A 20,614-nucleotide genomic window follows, 5' to 3' on the forward strand; every position below is an offset into this window, starting at 1 on the left:
CCCTAATGACCCCCAACCCTAAAGACCCCCAACCCTAATGAATCCTAACCCTACAGACCCCTAACCCTAAAGACCCCTAACCCTAATGACCCCTAACCCTAATGACCCCCAACCCTAAAGACCCCTAACCCTAAGGACTCCTAACCCTAAAGACCCCTAACCCTAAAGACTCCTAACCCTATTGACCCTAAAGACCCCTAATCCTAATGACCCCTAACCCTATAGACCCCTAACCCTAAAGACCCCTAACCCTAATGACCCCTAACCCTAAAGACCCCATAAGCTGACTATGTGCCATTCCCTATGTGTATATTCCCCCATGGGGGGGGTCAATAGGACCCTAAATACCCCCCCCCCTATTTCTCCCCCCTACCCCCTGCTGTCCCCATGGGGGGGTCAGTAGGACCCTAAAGACCCCCCCCCCTATTTCTCCCCTATAGGCGGCGGTGGCAGCGCAGGATGCGTGGGGCTCCGCTCTGAGCCCACCATGTCGGGCCATGCCCCCCCCTTTGCTGGTACCCAGCCCATGGCTGAGCACCCCCAGGTATGGGGTTCTATTGGGGGGGGGGTTTATTTGGGGGGGGTTTATTATGGGGGGAGGGGGGTGGAAGACCCCTTGGATGTCCTCACAACCCATTGGGATCACCCTACCATACATCAAACCCATTGGGACCCCACCCCGTCCCTAAAGGACACTGGGACCCCCCCCCCCAGGCACCCCAAAGTCCCATAAAACCCATTGGGACCCTACCAGGCACCCCCCTATTCCCCTATAAACCCCATTGAGACCCCCTTGATTCCCTCATAAAACCCTTTGGAACCCCCCCTCCCTAAAGGACACTGGGACCCCCCCCCAGGACCACCCCAGCCCGCCCCCCCCCCCCCCCCCCCCCCCCCAGGCACCCCAAACAACCATAAAACCCATTGGGACCCCCCCATTCCCCTATAAACCCCATTGGGACCCCCTTGATTGCCTTATAAAACCCTTTGGGACCCTCCCCCTCCCTAAAGGACACTGGGACCCCCCAGGCCCCCCTCTAACCCCCCATCCTCTCCCTTTTCCCCCATAGAACACAACACAACCCCAATATCCCATTAAAACCCATCAAAGCCCCCCCCCAAACCCCCCCCAAAGACCCCCCTTGCCCCCCCCCCCACCTTTTTAACCCCCCCCCCCTTTCAATTCTCAGGTCCTCCCAGAGCTGAACCTGCTCCAACGTCGGATCCCATTGAGTTTTAGGGACGCCGGCAGCGCCCCATTGAGGAAACTGTCCGTCGACCTCATCAAAACCTACAAGCACATCAATGAGGTCTGGGATTATAATGGGGGGGGGGGGCTTACACTGCACCCCCCCCCCAAATAGCAGCTGTAGTATCCCTGCTCTGTGTGTGTATAGGGGAAGGAAGGGGGGGGGGGTTGGTACTTATGGGGCTAAATACAATGGGAAATGGATGAGGATTTGGGGGGGGTGGGTTGTGTGCCCCCCCCTCCCCAAATGGAGACCCCCCCCCCTCCAAAATCACCTCCCAAACATCTCCCCCAACATCACCCCATATCCCCTAATGGGGTCCCATAACCCCCCCCCCCCACACCCCCCAACCATGCCCCCCCCCACCCCATTTCACCCCCCCACCCCATTTCCCCCCCACCCCACTCTTACCCTACACTTACACCCCCCCCATTTTAATCCCGACCCCCACTTTTGCCCCCTAACCATACCCTACACCCCCTAACCTCACCCTACACCCCCATTTCTGCCCCCCATTCCCTACCCATGCCCCCCCCAATTCATGCCCCCACCCCCATTTCTGCCCCCCTAACCCTGCCCCCCCCCCCCATTTCTCCCCCCCCCCCATAAGAATGCAGCCCCACACAACCCCCCTCCCCCATGGCCCCACATTTCTACCCCCTAACCCTGCCCCCCACCCCCATTTCTACCCCTGCCCCCTAACCCTGCCCCCCCACATGCCCTAAAAGCCCCCCACCCCCATTTCTACCCCTTAACCCTGCCCCCCACACCCCTTAACAGCCCCCTACCCCCATTTCTCCCCCCCCACACCCCCTAATCATGCCCCCCATAGCCCCTAATAGCCCCCCAACCCCCATTTCTCAGCCCCCCACCCCCATTTCTCCCCCCCACACCCCTAACCCTGCCCCCTACACCCCCTAACAGCCCCCCACCTCCATTTCTCCCCCCCCACACTCCCTAATCATGCCCCCCATAGCCCCTTACAGCCCCCCACCCCCATTTCTCCCCCACCCCCACCCCATAACAGCCCCCACCCCCATTTCTCCCCCACACCCCCTAACACCCCCCACCCCCATTTCTCCCCCCCAGCCCCCACAACAGCCCCCCACCCCCATTCCTACCCCCCCCCACACCCCATAACCCTTCCCCCATAGCCCATAACAGCCCCCCACCCCCATTTCTCCCACCCCACACCCCATAACAGTCCTCCACCCACACCCCCTAACCCCCCCCCCCCACAACAGCCCCCCACCCCCATTCCTACCCCCCACACACACCCCATAACCCTTCCCCCCATACCCCATAACAGCCCCCCACCCCCATTTCTACCCCCCCACACCCCATAACCCTCCCCCCCATAGCCCATAACAGCCCCCCACCCCCATTTCTCCCACCCCACACCCCATAACAGTCCCCCACCCCCATTCCTACCCCCCACACACCCCATAACCCTGCCCCCTATACCCCATAACAGCCCCCCACCCACATTTCTCCCACCCCACACCCCACAACAGCCCCCAACCCCCATTTCTACCCCCCCCCCACCCCATAACCCTTCCCCCCATAGCCCATAACAGCCCCCCAACCCCATTCCTACCCCCCCCACACACCCCATAACCCTTCCCCCCATAGCCCATAACAGCCCCCCACCCCCATTTCTACCCCCCCCACCCCATAACCCTTCCCCCCATAGCCCCTAACACCCCCCACCCCCATTTCTACCCCCCCACACACCCCATAACCCTTCCCCCCATAGCCCATAACAGCCCCCCACCCCCATTTCTCCCACCCCATAACACCCCCCAACAGCCCCCCACCCACACCCCCTAACACCCCCCACCCCCCACAACAGCCCCCCACCCCCATTTCTCCCCCCCCCCACCCCATAACCCTCCCCCCCATAGCCCATAACAGCCCCCCACCCCCATTTCTCCCCCCTTCACCACACCCCCTCCCCCTCATTTCTCCCCCCTTTAACCCCTACCCCATTAACCCCTCCCCATCCATCTCCCCCCCCCCCAATATCCCCCCAATGACAGGTTTACTACGCCAAGAAGAAACGTCGGGCTCAGGCCGTTCCCCCCGAAGACCCCAGCACCAAAAAGGAACGTCGGGTCCTTAACGAGGGATACGACGACGACAACTACGACTACATCGTACGCAGCGGGGAACGTTGGTTGGACCGATACGAGATCGACTCCCTCATTGGGAAGGGCTCCTTTGGGCAGGTAGGGACCCCCCCCCATTAACCCCCTTAACATACAACACCCCCCCCCCCAATCTCCATATACCCCTTTGATACCCCTAAATCACTTTCTGAACACCAATATCCCCTTCTAACCCCCCTAAATCCCCTTCTGAACCCCCTAAATCCCCTTTGTGACCCCCCTAAATACCCTTCTAACCCCCCCAGATCCCATTTAACCCCCCAATATCCCCTTGTAACCCCCCCCAGATCCCATTTAACCCCCCCAATATCCCCCTCTGACCCCCCAGATCTCATTTAACACCCTTAAATCCCCTTCTAACCCCCCTCAAATCCCTTCTAACCCCCCAAATCTCATTTAACCCCCCTAAATCCCTTTCTGAACCCCCAGTATCCCCTTCTAACCCCCCAATTCTCACTTAACCCCCCTAAATCCCTTTCTGAACCCCAATATTCCCTTTTACCCCCCTAAATCCCCTTTCTGACCCCCCAGTATCCCCTTCTAACCCTCCAAATCTCACTTAACCTCCCTAAATCCCTTTCTGACCTCTCAATATCCCCTTCTAACCCCCCCAAATCTCATTTAACCCCCCTAAATCCCTTTCTGACCCCCCTAAATCCCCTTCTGACCCCCCAATATCCCCATTTAACCCCTCCAAATCCCCTTCTGACCCCCCCAAATCTCATTTAACCCCCCCAAATCCCCTTCTGACCCCCCAAATCCCATTTACCCCCCCCAAATCTCATTTAACCCCCCTAAATCCCTTTCTGACCCCCCAGTATCCCCATTTAACCCCCCCAAATCCCCTTCTGACCCCCCCAAATCTCATTTAACCCCCCTAAATCCCTTTCTGACCCCCCAATATCCCCATTTAACCCCCCCCAAATCTCATTTAACTCCCATAAATCCCCTTCTGACCCCCCTAATATTCCCTTCTAACCCCCTAAATCTCCTTCTGACCCCCAATATCCCCTTCTAACCCCCTCCAAACCTCATTTAACCCCCCTAGATCCCTTTCTGACCCCTCAATATCCTCTTCTAACCACCCCAAATCTCATTTAACCCACCTAAATCCCTTTCTGACCCCCCAATATCCCCATTTAACCCCCCCAGATCACCTTCTGACCCCCCAAATCTCATTTAACCCCCCTAAATCCCTTTCTGACCCCCCAATATCCCCATTTAACCCTCCTAAATCCCTTTCTGAACCCCAATATCCCCATTTAACCCCTCCAAATCCCATCAAATCCCTTTCTGACCCCCCAATATCCCCATTTAACCCCTCCAAATCCCCTTCTGACCCCCCCAAATCCCATTTACCCCCCCCCAAATCCCATCAAACCCCCCCCTAAACCTTTCTCCCCCTCCCCACCAGGTGGTGAAGGCCTACGACCACCAGGCTCAGGAGTGGGTGGCCATTAAGATCATTAAGAACCGACGCGCCTTCCTGCAGCAGGCCCAGATCGAGCTGCGCCTCCTGCAGCTCATGAACCGCCACGACACCGAGATGAAGTACTACATTGGTAAGCCCCACAGCTGCCCCATAGCTGCCCCACAACTACACCCATGGCTGCCCCACAGCAGCCCTGTGGCTGCCCCATAGATTGCCCCTTTTACCCCAAAACTTTTTTCCCCCAAATCCTTTTCTTTCTCCTTTCTCCCCAAATCCCAATTCCCCCCTTTCCCCCCATTTCCCTTTATCTCTCCCCCCCCATTTCCCTTTTTCCCTTCCCCCCCTTCTTTCCCCTTCCCTCCCCATTTCCCCTTTTCCCTCCCTACCCACCCAACAAATCCCACCTATCCTCCTCCTCCCCCATTTCCTTTTTCCCTCCCCCCATTTCCCTTCCCTCCCTCCCACTTCCCTTTTTCCCTCCCCCCCCATTTCCCTTTCCCCTTTCCCCCCACCCCATTTCCCTTTTCCTTCCTCACTTCCCTTTATCCCCCCCCCTCATTTCCCTTTTGCTCTCTCCCCCCATTTCCCTTTCCCCTCCATTTCCCTTTTTCCCCCCCCTTCTTTTCCCTTTCACCCCCCCATTTCTCCTTCCCCCCTCACTTCCCTTTCCTCCCACCCCCCACATTTCCCTTTTGCTCTCACCCCTCATTTCCCCCCCTTCCCCCTTTCCCCCACCCCACCATTTCTCTTTCCCCCCCCCATTTCTCTATCCCTCCCCCACTTCCCTTTTTCCATCCCCCCCCCTTTTCCCTTTCCTCCCCCATTTCCCTTTCATCCTACCCCACTATTTCCCTTTTCCACTTCCCTATTTCCCTTTCCCCCTCCATTTCCCTTTTATCCCCCCCCCGATTTGCCTTTTGCTCTCTCCCCCCATTTCCCTTTCCCCTCCATTTCCTTTTCCACCCCCATTTCCCTTTCCCCCACCCCCCACTTCCCTTTCTCCCCACCCCCCCCATTTCCTTTCCCCTCCATTTCCTTTTCCATCCCCATTTCCCTTTTTCCCTCCCCCCCATTTCCCTTTTCTCCCTCCCCCTATTTTCTTTTCCCTCCTCCATTTCCCTTTTTCCTCCCCCTCATTTCCCTCCCACCCCCATTTCCCTTTCTCCCCACCCCCCCATTTCCCTTTCCCCTCCATTTCCTTTTCCATCCCCATTTCCCTTTTCCCCCCATTCTTTTCCCTTTCACCCCCCCATTTTTCTTCCCCCCCCATTTCCCTTTCCCCCACCCACTTCTTTTTCTCCCTTGCCCCCCACTTCCCTTCCTCCCCCCACTTCCCTTTTTCCCTCCCCCCCCATTTCCCTTTTCTCCCTCCCCCTATTTTCTTTTCCCTCCATTTCCCTTTTTCCTCCTCCCCATTTTCCCTCCCACCCCCATTTCCCTTTCTCTCCACCCCCCATTTCCCTTTCCCCTCCATTTCCTTTTCCATCCCCATTTCCCTTTTCCCTTCCCCCCCACTTCCCTTTTTCCCTCCCCCCCCCATTTCCCTTTTCTCCCTCCCCCTATTTTCTTTTCCCTCCTCCATTTCCCTTTTTCCTCCCCCCCATTTCCCTTTCCCCCCCTATTTCCCATTCTCCCCCCGCACTTCCCTTTCTCCCACCCCCCCCATTACTCTTTCCCCCCTCACTTCCCTTTTTCCCTCCCCCCCATTTCGCATTCCTCCCCCCCACTTCTCTTCCTCCCCCCATTTCCCTTTTTCCCTCCTCCCCCCATTTCCCTTTTTCCCTGCCCCTCCCATTTCCTTCCCCCCGGTTTCCCTTTTCTCCCCCCCCCTCCCTTTTCCCCCACTTCTTTTCCCTTTCACCCCCTCATTTCTCTTCCCCATTTCCCTTTCTCCCCACCCCCCCATTTCCCTTTCCCCTCCATTTCCTTTTCCATCCCCATTTCCCTTTTCCCTCCCCCCCCATTTCCCTTTTCTCCCTCCCCCTATTTTCTTTTCCCTCCATTTCCCTTTTTCCTCCTCCCCATTTTCCCTCCCACCCCCATTTCCCTTTCTCCCCACCCCCCCATTTCCCTTATTCCCCCCCATTTCCCTTTCTCCCCACCCCCCCATTTCCCTTATTCCCCCCCCACTTCCCTTTCTCCCTCCCCTCCCAACACCCCATTTCCCCCCCACCCACCCCAAACAATCCCCACCTTTTCTCCCCCCCTTTTACCCCCCTATACCCCCCTATACCCGCAGTGCACCTCAAGCGCCACTTCATGTTCCGCAACCACCTGTGCCTGGCCTTCGAGCTGCTCTCCTACAACCTCTACGACCTCCTCCGTAACACCAACTTCCGCGGCGTCTCCCTCAACCTCACGCGTAAGTTCGCCCAGCAGCTTTGTGCCGCGTTGCTTTTCTTGGCCACCCCGGAGCTCAGCATCATCCACTGCGACCTCAAACCCGAGAACATCCTCCTGTGTAACCCCAAACGTTCCGCCATCAAGATCGTCGACTTCGGAAGCTCCTGTCAGCTGGGCCAGAGGGTGAGAGATAAGGACACGGCCCCTTCCCCCTCCAAATCACACCCCATTTCCATCCAGACCATGCCCCTATTTCATACCACACCCCTATATCATACCACGCCCCTATTACATATCACACCCCATTTCCATCCAGACCCTGCCCCTATTTCATACTACAACCACTTCCAGACCCTGCCCCTATTTCATACCACACCCCATTTCCATCCAGACCATGCCCCTATTTCATACCACACCCCATTTCCATCCAGACCCTGCCCCTATTTCACCCCACACCCCATTTCCATCCAGACCATGCCCCTGTTTCACCCCACACCCCATTTCCATCCATGCCCCTATTTCACTCCACGCCCCATTTCCATCCATGCCCCTATTTCACCCCACACCCCATTTCCATCCAGACCATGCCCCTATTTCATACCACACCCCATTTCCATCCATGCCCCTATTTCACCCCACACCCCATTTCCATCCATGCCCCTATTTCACCCCACACCCCATTTCCATCCATGCCCCTATTTCACACCACACCCCATTTCCTTCCAGACCCTGCCCCTATTTCACCCCACACCCCATTTCCATCCAGACCATGCCCCTATTTCACCCCACACCCCATTTCCATCCATGCCCCTATTTCACACCACACCCCATTTCCATCCATGCCCCTATTTCACACCACACCCCATTTCCATCCATGCCCCTATTTCACCCCACACCCCATTTCCATCCATGCCCCTATTTCACACCACACCCCATTTCCATCCATGCCCCTATTTCACCCCACACCCCATTTCCATCCATGCCCCTATTTCACCCCACACCCCATTTCCATCCAGACCATGCCCCTATTTCATACCACACCCCATTTCCATCCATGCCCCTATTTCACCCCACACCCCATTTCCATCCATGCCCCTATTTCACCCCACACCCCATTTCCATCCAGACCGTGCCCCTATTTCACCCCACACCCCATTTCCATCCAGACCCTGCCCCTATTTCACCCCACACCCCATTTCCATCCAGACCCTGCCCCTATTTCACACCACACCCCATTTCCATCCAGACCATGCCCCTATTTCAGGCCCCGCCCCCTTTCCCTCTAGGCCACGCCCCCTTCCTTCTAGGCCACGCCCCTTTTCATTCAGACCGCACACCCCCATTACCTCATTGGCTCTTTCCCATCTAGGCCACGCCCCCTTTCCATTCATACCCAGCCCCGTTTCCTTCAGGCCATGCCCCCAATGATAAGCCCCGCCCCCTTTGCTCAGCCACGCCCACATATGCAAATGACGTCCCTCTATAAGCCTCAATGCTTTTTCATATGCCACGCCCACTTTGCTTAGCTCCGCCCCCTTCGCTTAGGCCCCACCCACTTTGTCGCTAAGCCCCTCCCGTGCTGTTCTAAGCCCCGCCCCCTTCTTGGATTAGCCCCGCCCCCTCTTAAAGGCACAGACACCCCTTAAACCATCCTCCCGCTGCCTTCACCACCCAGCCCCACCAATTGGAGGGGGTTAAGCCCCCCCAACTCTCACCTGACCCCCCGCCCCCCTATTGCAGATCTACCAGTACATCCAGAGCCGCTTCTACCGCTCTCCGGAGGTGCTGCTGGGGCTGCCTTACGACCTGGCCATCGACATGTGGTCGCTGGGCTGTATCCTGGTGGAGATGCACACGGGGGAGCCCCTCTTCAGTGGCTCCAATGAGGTGGGAGGGGCTTAAAGCTCGGGGGGAGGGGCTTAGGATTTAGGGGAGGGGCTTAGGATTTGGGGGAGGGGCTTAGGGTGGTGTTAGGAGGGGTGTTGTGCCCCTCCTTAGTGGTTCCAATGAGGTGGGAGGGGCTTAAAGATCAGGGGGAGGGGCTTAGGGCTTGGGGGAGGGGCTTAGGATTTGGGGGAGGGGCTTAGGGTGGTGTTAGGAGGGGTGTTGAGCCCCTCCTCATTGGTTCCAATGAGGTGGGAGGGGCTTAAGGCTTTGGGGGAGGGGCTTGAAGCTTGTGGGGAGGGGCTTAAAGATCAGGGGGAGGGGCTTAGGATTTGGGGGAGGGGCTTAGGGTGGTGTTAGGGGTGTTGTGCCCCTCTTCATTGGTTCCAATGAGGTAGGAGGGGCTTAAAGATCAGGGGGAGGGGCTTAGAGCTTGGGGGAGGGGCTTAAAGCTTGTAGGGAGGGGCTTAGGGCTTGGGGGAGGGGCTTAGGATTTAGGGGAGGGGCTTAGGATTTAGGGGAGGGGCTTAGGGTGGTGTTAGGAGGGGTGTTGTGCCCCTCTTCATTGGTTCCAATAAGGTGGGAGGGGCTTAATGCTCAGGGGGAGGGGCTTAGGATTTGGGGGAGGGGCTTAGGGTGGTGTTAGGAGGGGTGTTGTGCCCCTCCTCATTGGTTCCAATGAGGTGGGAGGGGCTTAAGGCTTAGGGGGAGGGGCTTAAAGCTCAGGGGGAGGGGCTTAAGGCTCAGGGGGAGGGGCTTAGGATTTGGGTTAGGGGCTTAGGGTGGTGTTAGGAGGGGTGTTGTGCCCCTCTTCATTGGTTCCAATGAGGTGGGAGGGGCTTAAGGCTTAGGGGGAGGGGCTTAAAGCTCAGGGGGAGGGGCTTAGGGCTTGGGGGAGGGGCTTAGGATTTGGGGGAGGGGCTTAGGGTGGTGTTAGGAGGGGTGTTGTGCCCCTCTTAAGTGGTTCCAATGAGGTGGGAGGGGCTTAAGGCTCAGGGGGAGGGGCTTAGGATTTAGGGAAGGGGCTTAGGGTGGTGTTAGGAGGGGTGTTGAGCCCCTCCTCATTGGTTCCAATGAGGTGGGAGGGGCTTAAGGCTTAGGGGGAGGGGCTTAAAGCTTGTGGGGAGGGGCTTAAGGCTCAGGGGGAGGGGCTTAGGGCTTGGGGGAGGGGCTTAGGATTTGGGGGAGGGGCTTAGGGTGGTGTTAGGAGGGGTGTTGTGCCCCTCCTCATTGGTTCCAATGAGGTGGGAGGGGCTTAAGGCTTAGGGGGAGGGGCTTAAGGCTCAGGGGGAGGGGCTTAAGGCTCAGGGGGAGGGGCTTAGAGCTTGGGGGAGGGGCTTAGGGTGGTGTTAGGGGTGTTGAGCCCCTCTTCATTGGTTCCAATGAGGTGGGAGGGGCTTAAAGATCAGAGGGAGGGGCTTAGAGCTTGGGGGAGGGGCTTAAAGCTTGTGGGGAGGGGCTTAGGGTGGTCTTAGAGACCCCAGGGGTGTCCCTTATAGGATGAGGGTGGCCTTAGAGACCCCGGGGGTGTCTCTTATAGGATCAGGGTGGACTTGGGGTCCCCAGGGTTGTCCCTTATAGGATCAGGGTGGCCTTGGGGTCCCCCAGGGTTGTCCTTTATAGGATCAGGGTATCCTTAGGGACCCCCATAACCCCCACCCCATATCCGCAGGCCGACCAGATGAACCGCATAGTGGAGGTGCTGGGGTTGCCCCCACCCCATATGTTGGAACAGGCCCCAAAAGCCCGAAAATACTTTGAGAAGCTGCCGGAGGGGGGCTGGGCCCTCAAGAGGAACAAGGAGACCAAGAAGGTGAGCGGGATCCTGTCCCTTCTTTAACCCCACATCCCACAAAGATCCTATTGCTACCCCTCAAATCCCCCCCAAAGACCCCAAGAACCCCCCAAATCCCCTATAGGAGCCTCCATGTCCCTTTCCCTCCCCCATAGACTCCAGTATCTCTCTCTCTACCCCCCAAATCCCCCCATAAGACCCCCCAGATCCCCCATAGGACCCTCCATATCCCTTTCCCTCCCCCATAGCCCCCAGTATCTCTCTCTCTACCCCTCAAAGACCCCCCAGATCCCCCATAGGAGCCCCCAAGTCCCTTCTTCTACCCCATAGCCCCCAAAGATCGTATTCCTACCCCTCAAATCCCCCCCAAAGACCCCCCAGATCCCCCATAGGAGCCCCCAAATCCTTTCTTCTACCCCATAGCCCCCACAGATCCTATTCCTACCCCTCAAATCACCCCCAAAGACCCCCAGAACCTCCCAGATCCCCCATAGGACCCTCCATACCCCTTTCCCTCCCCCGTAGCTCCCACTATATCTCTCTCTACCCCTCAAATCACCCCCAAAGACCCCCCAGATCCCCCTTAGAAGCCTCCATATCCCTTTCCCTCCCCCATAGCCCCCAGTATCTCTCTCTCTACCCCTCAAAGACGCCCCAGATCCCCCATAGGAGCACCCAAATCCTTTCTTCTACCCCATAGCCCCCAGAGATCCTATTCCTACCCCTCAAATCACCCCTAAAGACCCCCAGAACCCCCCAGATCCCCCATAGGACCCTCAATATCCCTTTCCCTCCCCCATAGACCCCAGTATCTCTCTCTCTACCCCTCAAATCCCCCCCAAAGACCCCTCAGATCCCCCATAGGACCCTCCATATCCCTTTCCCACCCCCATAGACCCCAGTATCTCTTTCTCTACCCCTCAAAGACCCCCCAGATCCCCCATAGGAGCCCCCTAATCCTTTCTTCTACCCCATAGCCCCCAAAGATCCTATTCCTACCCCTCAAATCCCCCCATAGGAGCCTCCATATCCCTTTCCCTCCCCCACAGCCCCCACTATATCTCTCTCTACCCCTCAAATCCCCCCATAAGACCCCCCAGATCCCCCATAGGACCCTCCATATCCCCTTCCCTCCCCCATAGCTCCCACTATATCTCTCTCTACCCCTCAAATCCCCCCCAAAGACCCCCCAGATCCCCCATAGGATCCTCCATATCCCTTTCCCTCCCCCATAGACCCCAGTATCTCTCTCTCTAGGCCTCAAAGACCCCCCAGATCCCCCATAGGAGCCCCCAAATCCCTTCTACTGTCCCAGATCCCCCAAAGATCCTATTTCTACCCCCCAAAGACCCCCCCAGATCCCCCCATAGGAACCCCCAAATCTCCTCTTCTACCCCAGATAACCCAAATATCCTATTCCTACCCCTCAAATCCCCCCCAAAGACCCCCCATGTCCCCCATAGGAGCCCCCAAATCTCCTCTCCTGCCCCAGATCCCCCAAAGATCCTATTCCTACGCCTCAAAGACCCCCCAGATCCCCCATAGGATCCTCCATATCCCTTTCCCTTCCCCATAGCCCCCAGTATCTCTCTCTCTACCCCTCAAATCCCCCCATAGGATCCTCCATATCCCTTTCCCTTCCCCATAGCCCCCAGTATCTCTCTCTCTACCCCTCAAATCCCCCCATAGGATCCTCCATATCCCTTTCCCTCCCCCATAGACCCCAGTATCTCTCTCTCTACCCCTGAAATCCCCCCAAAGACCCCCCAGATCCCCCATAGGAGCCTCCAAATCCTTTCTTCTACCCCATAACCCCCAAAGATCCTATTCCTACCCCTCAAATTCCCCCCAAAGACCCCCCAGATCCCCCATAGGAGCCCCCAGATCCTTTCTTCTACCCAGATCCCCCAAAGATCCTATTCCTACCCCTCAAATCCCCCCATAGGACCCTCCATATCCCTTTCCCTCCCCCATAGACCCCAGTATCTCTCTCTCTACCCCTCAGATCCCCCCCAAAGACCCCCCAGATCCCCCATAGGAGCCCCCAAATCCTTTCTTCTACCCCATAGTCCCCCAAAGATCCTATTTCTACCCCTCAAATCCCCCCCAAAGACCCCCAGAACCCCCCAAATCCCCTATAGGAGCCTCCATGTCCCTTTCCCTCCCCCATAGACCTCAGTATCTCTCTCTCTACCCCTCAAATCCCCCCAAAGACCCCCCAGATCCCCCATAGGAGCCCCCTAATCCTTTCTTCTACCCCATAGCCCCCAAAGATCCTATTCCTACCCCTCAAATCCCCCCATAGGACCCTCCATATCCCTTTCCCTCCCCCATAGCCCCCAATATATCTCTCTACCCCTCAGATCCCCCCCAAAGACCCCCCAGATCCCCCATAGGAGCCCCCAAATCCTTTCTTCTACCCAGATCCCCCACAGATCCTATTCCTACCCCTCAAATCCCCCCCAAAGACCCCCCAGATCCCCCATAGGACCCTCCATATCCCTTTCCCTCCCCCATAGCCCCCACTATATCTCTCTCTACCCCTCAGATCCCCCTCAAAGACCCCCCAAATCCCCCCCATCAGCCCCATTCCCACCTCTTCTCCCCCCCTTTCCCATTTCTCCATCCTTTCAGGAATACAAAGTGCCGGGGACCCGACGGCTCCATGAAGTTCTCGGGGTTGAAAGTGGTGGTCCGGGGGGTCGTCGTGCTGGTGAACAAGGTCACGCACCATCAGATTACCTAAAATTTAAAGATTTGGTGTTGAGGATGTTGGACTACGAACCCCGCAGCCGCATCACCCCGTTCTACGCCCTACAACATAACTTCTTTAAGAAGACCAGCGATGAAGGAACCAACACCAGCAACAGCACCTCTACCAGCCCAGCCATGGAGCACAGCCACAGCACCAGCACCACCAGCTCCGTGTCCAGCTCGGGTATAACGGGGCCCTAAAACATTGACCCTATAAGGTTGGAGATATAGGGTTTGGGAGGCTGTGGGTCATCGTGATGCACCATGAGTCCATTTGGCCCCATTGTGGACCAGCTTTGTGTCCTGTTGGGTTTTGGGTTGGTCCAGCTGGGTTGGAGTTGGGTTGGGACACCACAACCCCGATCCCATCCCATCCCTGACCCTATAGGATCGGCCCTATAGCGTTTTGGGGCTGTAGGTCATCGTGATGCACCATAATGTGGCCATGAGTCCATTTGGACCCATTGTGGACCAGTTTTGTGTCCTGTTGTGTTATAGGTTGGTCCAGTTGGGTTGGGACACCACAACCTCGATCCCATCCCATCCGTGACCCTATAGGATCGGCCCTATAAGCTTTTGGGGTCATCGTGTTGCACCATAATGTGGCCATGAGTCCATTTGGGCCCATTTTGGACCAGTTTTGTGTCCTGTTGGGTTTTGGGTTGGTCCAGCTGGGTTGGAGTTGGGTTGGGACACCATGACCCTGATCCCATCCCATCCCTGACCCTATAGGATCGGCCCTATAAGCTTTTGGGGTCATCATGATGCACCATAATGTGGCCATGAGTCCATTTGGACCCATTTTGGACCAGCTTTGTGTCCTGTTGGGTCATGGGTTGGTCCAGTTGGGTTGGGACACCACAACCCCGATCCCATCCCATCCCTGCCCCTATAGGATCGGCCCTATAGGGTTTTGGGGCTGTAGGTCATCGTGATGCACCAGAATGTGGCCATTTGGCCCCATTTTGGACCAGTTTTGTGTCCTGTTGGGTCATGGGTTGGGCCAGTTGGGTTGGGACACCATGACCCTGATCCCATCCCATCCCTGACCCTATAGGATCGGCCCTATAGCGTTTTGGGGTCATCATGATCCACCATAATGTGGCCATGAGTCCATTTGGACCCATTTTGGACCAGTTTTGTGTCCTGTTGGGTTATGGGTTGGTCCAGTTGGGTTGGGACACCATGACCCTGATCCCATCCCATCCCTGACCCTATAGGATCTGCCCTATAGGATTTTGGGGCTGTAGGTCATCATGATGCACCATAATGTGGCCATGAGTCCATTTGGTCCCATTTTGGACCAGCTTTGTGTCCTGTTGGGTCATGGGTTGGGCCAGTTGGGTTGGGACACCATGACCCTGATCCCATCCCATCCCTGACCCTATTAAGGAACCATCCTATAAGGTTTTGGGTCATCGTAATGTACCATAATGTGGCCATGAGTCCATTTGGCCCCATTTTGGACCAGTTTTGTGTCCTGTTGGGTCTTGGGTTGGGACACCATGACCCCGATCCCATCCCATCCCTGACCCTATAGGATCTGCCCCATAGGGCTTTGGGTTCTATGGGTCATCACAACACCCCAAATGACCCGATTCTGCCCCAATTCTTCCAGGTGGCTCCAGTGGTTCCTCCAACGACAACCGCAGTTACCGCTACAGCAACCGCTACTACGGGACCGCGGCCCCACAGCACACAGACTACGAGATGCAGAGCCCCCAGGTAACCCCACAACATTTGGGACCCCATAACTGTGCCCCCCATACCCCAAAGACCCCATAACCACCAAGTGGAGACCCCGGAACTGTAGGGACCCCATAACTGTGCCCCCCATACCCCAAAGACCCCATAACCACCAAGTGGAGACCCCAGAACTGTAGGGACCCCAGAACTGTGCCCCCCATACCCCAAAGACCCCATAACCACCAAGTGGAGACCCCACAACCTTTGGGACCCCATAACTGTGCCCCACATACCCCAAAGACCCCATAACCACCAAGTGGAGACCCCAGAACTGTAGGGACCCCATAACTGTGCCCCACATACCCCAAAGACCCCATAACCACCAAGTGGAGACCCCACAGCCTTTGGGACCCCATAACTGTGCCCCCCATACCCCAAAGACCCCATAACCACCAAGTGGAGACCCCAGAACTGTAGGGACCCCATAACTGTGCCCCCCATACCCCAAAGACCCCATAACCACCAAGTGGGGACCCCAGAACTGTAGGGACCCCAGAACTGTGCCCCCCATACCCCAAAGACCCCATAACCACCAAGTGGAGACCCCAGAACTGTAGGGACCCCATAACTGTGCCCCACATACCCCAAAGACCCCATAACCACCAAGTGGGGACCCCAGAACTGTTGGGACCCCATAACTGTGCTCCTCAACCTGAGGACCCCATAGGCACCAAGTGGAGGCCCTGTAACTATGGGGACCCCGTAACGCTGTGTCCCCCCATCCTAAGGACCCTATAACTGTGCCCCCCACCATGAGGACCCCATAACTACACAACTGGGACCCTATAACTCTTTGCATCCCCCCCCCCAGAGACCCCATAACTCTGTGCCCCCCCTTGAGGGCCCCATAACCACAAATAGGGTCCCCACCCCCCACCCTAAGGACCCCATAACCACAAATAGGGTCCCCACCCCCCACCCTTATGACCCTACAACCACAAATAGGGGTCCCCACCCTTATGACCCCATAACCACAAATAGGGTCCCCACCCCCCACCCTTATGACCCCATAACCACAAATGGGGGTCCCCATAACCACAAATAGGGGTCCCCATCACCCTGCCCCCCCCAATTAACCCCTTCCTGAGGACCCCCAGTCCCATACCCCCCCATTAACCCCCATAACTCTGTGCCCCCCACTGAGGGACCCCATAACCACAAATAGGGTCCCCACCCCCCACCCTTAAGACCCCATAACCACAAATAGGGGTCCCCATCACCCTTCCCCCCCCCTCCCACCCTCATACCCCCCAAGCCCCCACCCTAAGGACCCCATAACCCAAGTAGGGTCCCCACCCCCCACCCTTATGACCCCATAACCACAAATGGGGGTCCCCATAACCACAAATAGGGGTCCCCATCACCCTGCCCCCCCCAATTAACCCCTTCCTGAGGACCCCCAGTCCCATACCCCCCCATTAACCCCAATAACTCTGAGCCCCCCACCCTAAGGACCCCATAACCACAAATAGGGTCCCCACCCCCCACCCTTATGACCCCATAACCACAAATAGGGGTCCCCATAACCACAAATGGGGGTCCCCATCACCCTGCCAACCCCCCCCCCTCCCACCCTCATACCCCCCAAGCCCCCACCCTAAGGACCCCATAACCCAAATAGGGTCCCCACCCCCCACCCTAAGGACCCCATAACCACAAATAGGGTCCCCATCCCCCACCCTTATGACCCCATAACCACAAATAGGGTCCCCACCCCCCACCCTTATGACCCCATAACCACAAATAGGGGTCCCCATCACCCTGCCCCCCCCCTCCCACCCTCATACCCCCCAAACCCCCACCTTAAGGACCCCATAACCACAAATAGGGTCCCCACCCCCCACCCTGAGGACCCCATAACCACAAATAGGGTCCCCACCCCCCACCCTAAGGACCCCATAACCACAAATAGGGGTCCCCATCACCCTGCCCCCCCCCTCCCACCCTCATACCCCCCAAGCCCCCCACCCTAAGGACCCCATAACCACAAATAGGGGCCCCCACCCCCCACCCTAAGGACCCCATAACCACAAATAGGGTCCCCACCCCCCACCCTAAGGACCCCATAACCACAAATAGGGTCTCCACCCCCCACCTTAAGGACCCCATAACCACAAATAGGGGTCCCCACCCCCACCCTAAGGACCCCATAACCACAAATAGGGGTCCCCATCACCCTGCCCCCCCCCTCCCACCCTCATACCCCCCAAGCCCCCCACCCTAAGGACCCCATAACCACAAATAGGGGCCCCCACCCCCCACCCTAAGGACCCCATAACCACAAATAGGGTCCCCACCCCCCACCCTTATGACCCCATAACCACAAATAGGGGTCCCCACCCCCACCCTTATGACCCCATAACCACAAATAGGGTCCCCACCCCCCACCCTAAGGACCCCATAACCACAAATAGGGTCCCCACCCTTATGACCCCATAACCACAAATGGGGGTCCCCATAACCACAAATAGGGGTCCCCATCACCCTGCCCCCCCCCCCCCTCCCACCCTCATACCCCCCAAGCCCCCACCCTAAGGACCCCATAACCACAAATAGGGGTCCCCAACCCCCACCCTTATGACCCCATAAGCACAAATAGGGTCCCCATCACCTTGCCCCCCCTCAATTAACCCCTCTTCTTTTCTCTCCCCCCCCTCCCCCATTACAGGGTCCCCCATCTCAACCCCCCCCCCGCGCTTGGCCTTGCACCGACCCCCCCCCCCTCCCCGACACCTTCACCCCATTACCCGCCCCCAAACCCCCTTTAATCCCCCAACCCCAAAACCCCCCCCCTCCATCCTTCCCCCGCCCCCATTACCACCATCACCACCATCACCACCACCATCACAACAACCCCCCCCCCCCACCGCCGGCGGATAACACCAACAACCCCCCCAATATTGAGACCCCCCCCTCACCACCAACACCCCCCCCCCAACAACAACCCCCCCATAACGACGCCTCGACAACCCAAAGGATGGAAGTGGGACCCCCCCCCCCCCATCATCATCATCATCATCATCATCACCCTATGGGTGCCCCCCCCCCACCACCAAGACAACAACACCCGGACTGCCCCCCCTATACACCATCAGCCTTCCGGACTCGAGGGGGGGGGACAACAACAACAACCACAACGACGACCCCTAATATTAACCCCCCCCCTATTATTGGAGTTGATGGACCCCCCCCACAACGACCCCCCCCTCAATTTGGGGCTCCCACCTCCATGTTAAGGGCTCGGCCCACGGAACGTGAGGACTCAGCTTTGCGTTGTGGGGGGGGGGGGCTGCAGGGCGGCCCCCCCAGCGCCGCCGCCACCTCCTGACCGCGACCGCCGTGGGGTTTTGGTTATGGGGGGGGGGGTAATTAATGTTAATGGGGGTTAATTGATGTTAATGGGGTTAATTGATGTTATTGGGGGGTTAATTGATGTTATTGGGGTTCATTTGGGGGGGGTTAATATTGTTATTGGGGGGTTAATTGATGTTATTGGGGGGTTAATAATGATATTGGGGTTGATTTGGGGGGGTTAATTGATGTTATTGGGGGGGTTAATTGATGTTAATGGGGGGTTAATTGATGTTATTGGGGTTAAATAGGGGCTGGGGGGGTTAATTGATGTTATTGGGGGGGTTAATTGATGTTATTGGGGTTGATTTGGGGAGGTTAATTGATGTTATTGGGGTTAAATAGGGGCTGGGGGGGTTATTAATGTTATTAGGGTTGATTTGGGGGGGTATTAAGGTTGATTTGGGGGGTTAATTGATGTTATTGGGGGGTTAATTGATGTTATTGGGGGGTTAATTGATGTTATTGGGGTTCATTTGGGGCTGGGGGTGTTAATTAATGTTATTAGGGTTGATTGGGGGGGTATTAAGGTTGATTTGGGGGGGTTAATTAATGATATTGGGGGGTTAATTGATGTTATTGGGGTTAATTTGGGGCTGGGGGGTTAATTAATGTTATTAGGGTTGATTTGGGGGGGTTAATTGATGTTATTGGGGGGGTTAATTGATGTTATTGGGGTTAATTTGGGGCTGGGGGGGTTAATTAATGTTATTAAGGTTGATTTGGGGGGGTTAATTGGTGTTATTGGGGTTAAATAGGGGCTGGGGGGGTCAATTAATGTTATTGGGGGGGTTAATTGATGTTATTGGGGTTAATTTGGGGCTGGGGGGGTTAATTGATGTTATTAAGGTTGATTTTGGGGGGGTTAATTGAAGTTATTGGGGTTAAATAGGGGCTGGGGGGGTTAATTGATGTTATTGGGGGGGTTAATTGATGTTATTGGGGTTAAATAGGGGCTGGGGGGGTTATTAATGTTATTAGGGTTGATTGGGGGGGCTAATTTGGGTCTGGGGGGGTTAATTGATGTTATTAGGGTTGATTTGGGGGGGTTATGGGGTCATTAAGGTTGATTTGGGGGGGGTTAATTAATGTAATTAGGGTTGATTGGGGGGGTTAATTGATGTTATTGGGGCTCATTTGGGGCTGGGGGGTTAATTAATGCTATTAGGGTTGATTTGGGGGTGTTAATTTGGGGCTGGGGGGGTTAATTAATGTTATTGGGGTTAATTTGGGGGGGGTTATGGGGTCATTAGGGTTGATTTGGGGGGGTTATTAATGTTATTAGGGTTGATTTGGGGGGGTTAATTAATGTTATTAGGGTTGATTTGGGGCTGGGGGGGTTATTAATGTTATTAGGGTTGATTTGGGGGGGTTAATTAATGTAATTAGGGTTGATTTGGGGGGGTTAATTTGGGGCTGGGGGGGTTAATTGATGTTATTGGGGTTAAATAGGGGCTGGGGGGGTTAATTAATGTTATTAGGGATGATTTGGGGGGGTTAATTGATGTTATTGGGGCTCATTTGGGGCTGGGGGGTTAATGTTATTAGGGTTGATTGGGGGGTGTTAATTTGGGGCTGGGGGAGTTAATTAATGTTATTAGGGTTGATTTGGGGGGTTAATTAATGTTATTGGGGTTAATTTGGGGGGGTTATGGGGTCATTAAGGTTGATTTGGGGGGGTTAATTGATGTTATTGGGGGGTTAATTGATGTTAATGGGGTTAAATAGGGGCTGGGGGGGGTTATTAATGTTATTGGGGGGGTTAATTGATGTTATTGGGGTTAAATAGGGGCTGGGGGGGTTAATTGATGTTATTGGGGGGGTTAATTGATGTTAATGGGGGGTTAATTGATGTTATTGGGGGGTTAATTGATGTTAATGGGGTTGATTG

General features: G+C 56.2%; 1 protein-coding gene across 1 annotated transcript; it reads left to right on the plus strand.

Moving 5' to 3' along the window:
- Nucleotides 1–423: 423 nt before the first annotated feature.
- LOC107307829 (dual specificity tyrosine-phosphorylation-regulated kinase 1B-like) lies at nucleotides 424–18,803 on the plus strand. The gene is made up of 10 exons (XM_085534026.1): nucleotides 424–544; nucleotides 1,191–1,310; nucleotides 3,290–3,478; nucleotides 4,833–4,980; nucleotides 7,090–7,376; nucleotides 8,934–9,080; nucleotides 10,750–10,890; nucleotides 13,507–13,810; nucleotides 15,245–15,351; nucleotides 18,041–18,803. Exons 1-10 carry the CDS (start codon nucleotides 488–490, stop codon nucleotides 18,698–18,700), a joined length of 2,160 nt encoding a protein of 719 aa, XP_085390152.1. The 5' UTR covers nucleotides 424–487; the 3' UTR covers nucleotides 18,701–18,803.
- The last annotated feature ends 1,811 nt before the right edge of the window (nucleotides 18,804–20,614 follow it).

This window comes from Coturnix japonica, unplaced genomic scaffold (assembly GCF_054131305.1).
Source record: "Coturnix japonica strain WE unplaced genomic scaffold, WE-NBRP24 Scf073, whole genome shotgun sequence".
NCBI lineage: Eukaryota > Metazoa > Chordata > Aves > Galliformes > Phasianidae > Coturnix > Coturnix japonica.